Genomic DNA, 10,098 nt, shown 5'->3' with positions numbered 1-10,098 from the left:
CCCTGATTCCCTGCCTAGCCCATCTCGGAAGCTTGACCACTGTCAAATTAAAAACTTCACATTTTTAAAAGTAATCCCATATATGATATATAACGGACAAATGTATCAGAGAAGGTAATTTTTAATCATTAATGTCCAAAGAAGGATTTTAATTAACGGTGGTAACCATTATTTGTTCCAAGCATCTACGGTATTCAGTAATAACATCAACAGTTTAAATCATAAGTCCCAAACACGAGAATCTGATGGAACACAAGTTCCGTAGCGTGTATGGCCACCATGTGCGTTGACAAATGCCACACAACGCCTCCGCATGGACCTTGTGATGTTTTTGAACACATGATTGGGAAGACGACGCCATTGTTGCTGCAAAATGGTTCCAAGATCTTGCAAATTCTGTGATTGGTTCTGGAGAGTACGCAGGCTTCTGCCAAGAGCATCCCAGACGTGTTCGATGGGATTGAGGTCGGGAGACCTTGACGGCCAGTCCATGACGTTGACTCCCGCATTCTGAAGGAAATTCCTTGTCAAAATTGTTGTGTGGGGTCTGGCACTGTCGTGTTGGAAGATCAAACCGGGTCCATGGTCTGCCATAAAAGGCAGAAGTTCTGGTGCCAGTACCTGGTCGCGGTAAGCAGCAGCGTTGAGGTTGCCACGGATGAAAAGAAGCCTGGAACGTGCATTGCCACAGAAAGCACCCCACACCATGACACTTCCGCCTAGAAATCTGTCAACTTCCTGTACACAACACTGGGCGTAACGTTCATGACGGTGCCTCCACATCCTCGCCCTATCATCAGCAAATCGAAGATTAAATCGGGATTCATCACTGAAGACGACTTGATTTCAATTCCTCTGAGTCCATCGTAAGTGTCGCTGTGCCCACAATTGACGTTGACGTCTGTGTAATTGAGTCAGAATCGGCCCGCAGTATACTTGAAGGTGAGCAGTTTTCAGACGGTTTCGAACAGTTTGCGCACTCAGTCTACCCCTTAACAGTTCATTTCTGGTTGATGTAGCCGTCAAAAATCGGTTACGGAGGTGAAGTAAGACAATCTGACGATCCTGTGCATGTGACGTCACACGTGGTCGACCTGGCCGAGGGCGATCAGCGGTGGTACCCGTTTGCTGTAGACGCGTCTGTAAATCATAAACAGTCCGTCGACAACAACCCATCGTCCTTGCGACTTCAGCTACGGACGTTCCAGTCTGCAACATGCCGATGGCACGTTCACGTTGCACATTTGAAAGGCGTGGCATGACAAATGGCCGTACAGACTTTTGTTTTCTTGTGTTTTTCTTTTTTTGTTAATGACTGCTTACAATTATGGCTGAAAACACGTGCGGTATTATGGCCTCCTGACCAGTTGCACGTGAAAAAACACTTTTGCCACTATAGTGCTGTGCACACGATTTTGATCGATTCACCTGCACAAAAAACGGGTGTTATCTGAAGACAATACGTGGTCATTACTGTTTAAATACACAATAAGGGCCAACAACGATAACTGGTCAAAATGTTAAAATTTTAGGATTGTGAAGTTTTTAATTTGGTTCAGTATATGTTATTATCACTGACTTTTGCTGTCACCACTGTAGTTTTGTATTTGGTACTGACCACAGCGAGTATTTATTGCCATTGAATATTGTACTACAACTCTATTGTTTACTGCCATTGTAATTGCTGTGCATTTAATTGTGTTGATTTGTAAACTTAATTACTTTTATAATACATTTGTTGATTGTATACTTCTTGTTGGTTGTTGATTGGTTTCACAAATAGTTGTGTTACTTACAGATTTCGTTAGTTAGGCTTCACCCAATGTTCAAGCAATACCCGACGGGGGACACTAAAAAAAGGGCTTCACATCTTCCCCCATTTGGGTATCCGATCCTAGATCTCGCCTACGCCCCATCAACTATCAGTGGTCATACACGACTGTTAATGGACACAATCTTACAATGTTATCAGCAGAGGCTGTTCAAAAGATAGTTAATAAAAGTGAAAGAGATATTAGTTGTACTGTAGTGTTATAGAAATACAAGGTGTAAAGGTTATTGATGCAAAAATATATAATTGTGAAAAAACACATTTCTGTAGACAAACCCATTTTTAAACAGGCAAACTATCACAGGTCACAGGAAATAAGTCACGTGACTCGTTCACCCGAGAGTCGATATGAGGAAATGTTTTGAAGCCACAGCACGCGTGTGCAGCCATGGGCGACGTGAGGGTGTCTGGAACAATACTGGTATTAATGGTATCCTATTGCTCTGGTAAGTAGATTAATGCGCACAAATGACAATTTGTCCTGTTCATCACATTAAGTATTGTTTGATAATGATAATGAATAGTGTGTCCGTTGCTAAAGTTCCTCCTTCCCACCGAATGCTTGACTCAAATGCAATTTACTGATAAACGTATTTTAGTCGTTTTTAAGCTGGCGAACATTTGTCAAACATGGATAACCCTAATCATGAATTTGAAAACTATTTTTCCATGACACTTTTGAATCTTGCAATCTGACCTGTCCTGGACTCCAGGAATGTAGAACTGGGAGATAAACCTGGTGTTTTCAATGTTAAGGTTTCACACGTAGATTAGATATGTTCAGCGTGTGGTTTCGAATTAAACAAAAGAAAATCGAATCAAAGTTCAAAACCTGTAATAAATTCTGGTGGTTTCCATTCTAATACGACACAAAAAGGAATGTTCAGGTATCGGTTGATATTTTCTGCAGGTTGCAATGGCGAATTTGGGATTACTGAAGATCGGTTATAATCAAAATCTATATTCGCTCCATGTACCCAAACCTAAATCTTCCCCATAATACTTGAATCACTTCATTGAGACGCAAAAACATAATCTAGGCCGATTTCCTGTTAGCACTGTACGATTAAATTCACTTCAATTCAATGGTATTTTTTATGAAAGGCCATTGGCCCATATACAAGTGAGTTACATAGACATACAGTTACTTTACCAAATATTGTAGTATACGGACTATCAAGACAACAACAAATGACGTAACACAAAAGCATGGTGAATGTATAAAGATACTTTGTAGTTGATTGCTACACGTTTTGCTTGACAGCAGACATACATTCAAAGTTATTAGTAGATATAATTGAAAATGACCAGGCGGGAAGATATTTCATTCTTATTTTGTAATATACAGGTCAAATAAACAAAACATGAAATTCGTCTTCAGCACAAAGGTTACAGACGGTGCATATTCTTAGTTACTTTTTCAATATCTAAATATCTTCCTCTATTCTTTTTTTAATCACTCAGACCAAGCCTAAAGCGTTAAAATGTATTTCGTTGGTGTTTGAATCTTAAATTTGAAAGATAATCCAGCGTTCAAGGAGAGACTTAATATTACGATATGTGTCGTATCTCGAACTTCCTGAAAGTGTAGAATGCCAATCCTGTCGGAACATATCTACATCACGAGTACGAAATTGTTGTAACAACATATTTATGTCACCAATAAATTGCAAAATCCATATGAATCCAAAGCTATAATTAATAAGAGTTAAAAGTATACGGGAAGCCCATGTGTTCTTCCCAATGTTATCAAGATATGCCAGCATATTATAGGCTTTCCTTGGCAAACGATGTTCAGGCACACATAATAACTTCAGCCAATAGCGTAGGTATCGAGTATAGGATGTTATATATAGTGGGAACTTCCCACATTCACCATAAACCATATTACTGGGAGTTGACATGCCCACATTAAGAAATCTTTTGTGAACCTTTTCGATAGAATAAAACTCTCGACAGCCCCATAATTCTTTGCCATACAATAAGATCGGATGTATTTGTCAATCAAACAGGTTAAAGAAAATGTGAGGTCTAACAACGCCGAGTTCATACACAACAGACTGCAATTGAAAGACAGCTTTCTTTGCTCTTGTTGATAAATTTAACAACGATTTACTTAAGTATAATGTACTTGTGACTAATATTCACGCCGCTTTCAGCAATATTCCAGCAATATCACAGCGGGGGACACCATATTTCAATGAAACAATCCATGCCACTGGTAATTACATGGTGATACGGTTTTGAGGTCAACTGTATTTGTTATAAACCTGTAGTGTTTTGAATATGCTCTCTCTGTATTGCTGTATGGCTCTGGTATGGTGAGTCAAATTTTTTCCCTCAGCCGAAAGAATTAACTTATTTTTTCCGCCGTCCATCTGTATTTCGCGCTTCTTGAAAAAAAGTATCAAGTTTGACAATTCAAATGTGTTTAGAAACACGGTCGTATACATAAATGCGTTCTTCAAGTGAACTGGAAGCAACTATATGCTACTTATATCTCTGTGTTGCATATAGGATTGGATTCCACTATAGGTCACATAAAAAGCTGGGAGTTGTGTTGATGTTTGAGAAAGTACATGGCATGAAAATCTGCGACAATGGCAAATAATGTCGGACTTTATTGTATAAATGCGTTTCAAATATTAAATTTGCTTATACCGTGTTTTATGCAGCATTTATAATTTGAAGTAGGTCATTAGTAAAAGTGTCTTTTAATTACAATATGACTTTATGCACAGGACTCCGTATCTAAAAATAGACGCCCTCATGCATATTCATGACCATCTCCTTCGGGCTTGCGTGTGGAGATGGTCATGATTATGCATGAGGGCGACTATTTTTAGATACGGACTCCTGTGCTTTATGTGACGGTTGCTTTCTTATCTGCAAGTGCTTTTCTCTTGGACCCTTTTCCAATATTTCAGTTTTTCGAGTTTTCAGTTTGCTCTCAATAGTTAAAAGTTGTCAAATATTTGGTGTACATCATCAAAGCCATGAGACTGTATGTTACCCCTTTGGTTTTACATTGTACGTTTTGACCACCTTGAACAGGTAATCTGGAACCTCTTTTTTTCCTTCTGTTTCTTTTCCCTCCGGATGCCATCCGGGAAACCTGCGTGACTCTCTTCTTGCCAATGCGAAGTTGAATATATACTCACTCTTCACACTGACGTTGTCCTGAACTTCCCTGTTCCTGAATTCAAAATACAAATCAATAATCTTTGTGAAATAATCTCATGCACTTTTTTTCTGATATACTTCAGGTTCCATCATTTGTGACAAAGTGGATGTGGCAAAAATAGAAGGGGACGTTATTAGCGTTTGTTACAATCAGGGGAGTAAAGAGATCAAGTGTCCCAGAAATGAATCAGTGTTGGTCAAACGCTTCTTGCAAAGAGCTCATGTAAGTAAGGACGGTGGCGACAGGAGTACAGACTACAGATCCTGTGTAGAAAAATTCAATGATGAAAATTATGACGTTGGGGAATGTTTGTTAAACGCATTGGATATGCATCAGAAGAGGGCTTATCAGGCAGCGATCACGGAGGTTCTGGAGGAGTGTAGTCAGAAGAGGTACTGTATCCTGGAGAGTGACACGAGTTCCACTATCCATGGTCTGAAGGACCTCTCAGTAGGAGAGAGAAAGAAACGCCCGTCACATCTGGTGGTAATGCATCAGTGTGTTAAAGGTAAATTACAGTCTGCCATTTACAGGGACATATATTGAAGATTTTTAACTTTAAGCGAGACTATGTTCCACGTTTGTTTTAGTTTGTGCCATGTTACCACTGAAACAACGTCTTTGTACTCTAGTTTTCAAGGTTATGCTCATTACACAGATTGGCTCACATACTACAATAGTTGAATCTGAATGTCACGAAGCAAACGTACCGAAACTGCCAGCTGACCAGACTATTCTAACCATTCAAGTCTTTATGTTGCTCTCTGTTTTATTTAAGCGTTGTATATTTCCGAAGGAGTGTATGCATGAATATATATAATTACATAGTTTCAGATGTGCGTACTTATATTCACATATGCAAATACGACCATAATCATTGATTATATACTTTCCTATATATCACGTTCAGAGCAAAGCATCATCCCTTGTTAACAAATCAAATTTATGACTCCTGATACAGTGAGTGGGTGTAGTTTTATGCCGCTTTTAGCAATATTCAAGCAATATCACGACGGGAGACAGATTGTACCCATATCGGGAATCGAACCCGGGTCTTCAGCGTGACGAGCGAACGCTTTAACCATTAGGCTACCCGCCCACCCCCTTCATTAAGAACTTATCAATCGTGATATGACTTTTCAGACCAAGTTGCCAGTGTCATGTTGTGTGACAAAAAGACCGAAACAGGCAAGGAGGTCTACATCAGCAGCAACCGACTGAAGATGTCATCTCTGGAAACAAGCACCTGCAACAGTACAGTCAGTGGAGCTGCGAGCCGCGTCACCCTACTGGACGTCAGACTGGGCAACAGCCACGTGACCACACTGTCCATCAGGGACAAGACACGTACAGTGTACACAATCCATGGTGGCGACCTGGCAGTCCAATTCATGGAGGAGATTTCTATTAGCCAATCAGAGTGGAGTTTACAGGTGGACGTTATCCGAGACTATCTCCCTGACAAGATATGGGTGAGACTGGAAGGTAATTATTTAATAAGGCACCTTTGATGACAAAACGTGTAATGTTATCATTAAAATTAAACGTCTTCGTTAATTAATTATCTTCCTTTTCTACAGGACACAACGGCTCTGACGTTACAGTCACATGTAAGGGTATGTCCTTTTTCTATTTCTATTTGGAGAGGTGGTGGGGCAGACTAGTGGTTAAAGCGTTCGCTCGTCACGCCGAAGACCAGGGTTTGATCTCCGATCATTTCTACTTGTCTATATATGCTCGCTCACTCATTCAGCGTAATTATTCACAAAATTAAGCTGACATACAGTAAGATTGACACCAACGAAAAAACGAAACGTTATTAGTATCAACGTAGAGTGCTAAGGAAATGAAAAATATTCTATCATGTATGTATAAAGTATGGTAACTTACTTACCACGAGCTGATAAGTTAAAATGCGATTGTTTTATAAAATATATACTCTATGGTCTGTTGGTGAGACTCAATTTTATTTATTCCAAATTCACCAAGTTATTCTTCTTCCATATCAGATTAAAACAGGTGTACCGCATCAAGCGAAAGTGATACTTGAAGGAGGCACCTCTTTCTCAACCATAATAAATAGGGAGATTCCAATAATGATATTAGCTGTTACAAGCATCTGAATTGAGGTTCCTAGACCATTCAGGGCTCGTTGTATTTGGAGAAGAAACAAAATGTGGGCCAAAATATATTATGTATGTATTGCAATGTTTATCGGGCATGGCTCAATGAAAACATTCTTCTGACATCTGATTTATTTTCTTTCGAATGAGAAAATGTCAATTGGATAGAAAAACATAGTTTAAAACTTGAGTTGGTCAAACTGGACGTTCTTTGTCCTTATTACATTGATAGTTGTCGTTATTGCATTGATCTATAATCCCCCATATCCTTTTTTAAAAATTGTTTCAGAATCAGAGACTCATGACACACATGGGGCGCTGCGATCTTCGTCAGGTGAAGAGTGTTGAATTATTACGAAAATAGTACTATTGTATTTATCACTACATCTGTGGCAAGTTGTTTATATCTACATATTTTACAAGCACATCATGAACGCATCTCGGGGGGTTGGGGTGGGGGAGGCTGGGATGGGCATAGATTAATGATTAAACTGAGACATCGTATCTCGTAATGTCACGTAATGTCACGCAGTTTAGTAATCCACTGATGGTCGTTTTAAACAAATCCTCCTAATTATGACACCAGGTCAACACTGCAGCCATACTGATTCTAGTAAATGGGTTATTTTTTGTGAACTGCATCATGTTGGGGTCTTACGCGCGAAGTTTTGTCTTCAGTTGTTTGTTTGTTGTTTAACGCCGAAATCAGCAATATTCTAGCTATATGACAAGTGTGGTCGCCTTTTACAGCAAACATGGGTTGCTGAAGACCAATTCTACCCCGGAGTTTTACGCGTCTAATCTGTCCCCAGGCACTCCGACGTCAGGATATTCTGTTTTGTCCTGGGTGCCGTTGTACAAAACAACCTTTACTAAGGTTGAACTTAGTTACTAAGGTTAATCTTAAGGTAACCTTATCAAAAAGTTACGCCCGTTGCACAAAACTACCATAGGACAACCTTAACGTGGACAGGATACTTAGCGGCAACCTAAACTAAGGTCAAACTCTTTAGTGTGGGATACTCAATTATGTCCGTAGTTACGGTTGAGAGCTATCGCCCCTGCTCGCATCTGCAGACGACTAATATTGCTACTTCAACATGACACAGCCGTCTACCAGTGCACAGAAACGGTGTCGGCAATCAAAATTTACATCAAGTGAGCTGACACTCTTGGCCGATGAAGTCAAGTGTCGAAGCCATGTTTTATTCGAATGTAAGTTTCGCCATACATTCAGCCTAGCTGATGTATCATCGTTACTTTGTAAATGAGATCAAATTAATGTATCTATCATTGATATTATTTGAAAGCATGACATGACATCCAGTGGTGTTAGAATAAATGTATTAATTTTCATTCTATATCTAACGTAATTACAGGCCAAAATAAATAAATAAATAAATATTCCTCCACACCATTAGATCTTTATTTTTCTATTTGAGTTCAAAATGTTTAATTTTGACCAGGATTTTTTTTCAGCCCAAGCTGCATGGTGCGATCTCGGAAAACACGCTGTTTCCTCAAACTTCTCTCAGTTTCCTCACACATCAACGAGAAAGTAGCCATGTTGAAATTCAAAGAAGCATCAACCTTAGCGTGGCTAAGGTTGGGTCTGACCAACCTTTAAATGTTCACCTTAACTAAGGCTACCTTACCTTTCATGCAACAGGGGGTCAACCTTAGTAAAGGCCTAAGGTTAAAACTTAAGGATATAAGGTAACCTTAGCGCTAAGGTTGTTTTGTACAACGGCACCCTGGATAACATATTTCCATTGTTTCCTTTTCATTGCAGGTGAACGTCACACCCAGATTCTGTTTGTGTGTGTTGGCTTTGTCACAGGGTTTGTCTCTGTTGGTTTCATCATGGCTATTTGTGTCAAAAGGTAAATAATAAGAACACGGACTTGAACTAGTATTTGTCATAATGTAAACATCTTGTGAGACATATCAACAAAAGCAGAAACACAACAATATTATCCATTCATTCTGAAAGACCCTGCGCGTGACTGAGCACTACGTGTTTCAGGAGGTCAGCACACTCGGGCTCCACGTCCAACGAAGGAGGCGATAAGGGCGTGGTCTACTACTCTCAACCGGATGAGTCACGTGTCCAGCAGCCAATCGGATCACCAGAAGGAGATGCTCCTGAACCTCACTACCACATGCCGGATGACCCACGTGACCAGAGAGCAACAGGATGCAATGATTATTACCTGGTGCCTGTTCACCGACAGGCACGATAAACCAGCCTTGCCAGCCTTGCTGACATAGTGTCAATGCTTCGCCTTGCTTTGTTTATTGCACTATTTTTTAAGGAGACAGTGTTTTTACAGACCATTTTGCATCTCGTACAGTCGATATCGTTGGTGACCACACCTGACCATTCGTCACCACTCGCCTCTTTCCGTAACCTGCAAGAAGACTCGTCCCCCTATCGATGAATGTTATGTGCGAAAATACGACAAACCAATCAGAATGCGCGTATGATTTCAAGTTCTTCGTCAAAGAATCCCTCAAAAACAATTTAGGATTTTACATATGTCTTGATCTAAAAATATAACCAAGACACAGTTAAGTGTGGTCAATCATATTGTATACATCCGCATGTCCCGATGTGCTTTTAATTGCATCTGAAATATATATAATATGTGGGGACATTTATGTTAAACATTACGCAACGAGTTGACAATTGTTTTAGGTATGCCGGTTTGCGCTAAGATGGAACCCGGTCGCAAAAATGGCCACGAGAGAGGCACGAGTCGCTATTCGGCTTGTCCCGGAATAACACGAGTTGGTCATGAATGCACACCTGACATTAACATTGATAGCGTCATCTGATGGAATGTGGAACTCCTCATCCATGTCATTTGTAACGTTTACTTTTTGACGTGGTGATCATTTAGTGACATTTATAGTATGTGGTGATGTCAAATGGGGTTTAACGTCGCGTTCAAGATTAT

The 10,098-nt window shown here is 39.9% G+C and overlaps 1 protein-coding gene across 1 annotated transcript; it reads left to right on the top strand.

The window, feature by feature from the left end:
- The first annotated feature begins 2,258 nt into the window (after window positions 1-2,258).
- LOC139475109 (uncharacterized) lies at window positions 2,259-9,381 on the top strand. The gene is made up of 7 exons (XM_071258360.1): window positions 2,259-2,277; window positions 5,098-5,523; window positions 6,159-6,500; window positions 6,596-6,631; window positions 7,428-7,472; window positions 8,931-9,021; window positions 9,165-9,381. The coding sequence occupies exons 1-7, from the start codon at window positions 2,259-2,261 to the stop codon at window positions 9,379-9,381; spliced, it is 1,176 nt and encodes a 391-aa protein (XP_071114461.1).
- The last annotated feature ends 717 nt before the right edge of the window (window positions 9,382-10,098 follow it).

This window comes from Haliotis cracherodii, unplaced genomic scaffold (genome assembly GCF_022045235.1).
Source record: "Haliotis cracherodii isolate W230 unplaced genomic scaffold, xgHalCrac1.p SCAF_3, whole genome shotgun sequence".
Taxonomy (NCBI): Eukaryota; Metazoa; Mollusca; class Gastropoda; order Lepetellida; family Haliotidae; genus Haliotis; species Haliotis cracherodii.
Note: the sequence above shows the minus strand (reverse complement) of the source record. Positions and strands in the feature narration are given on the sequence as shown.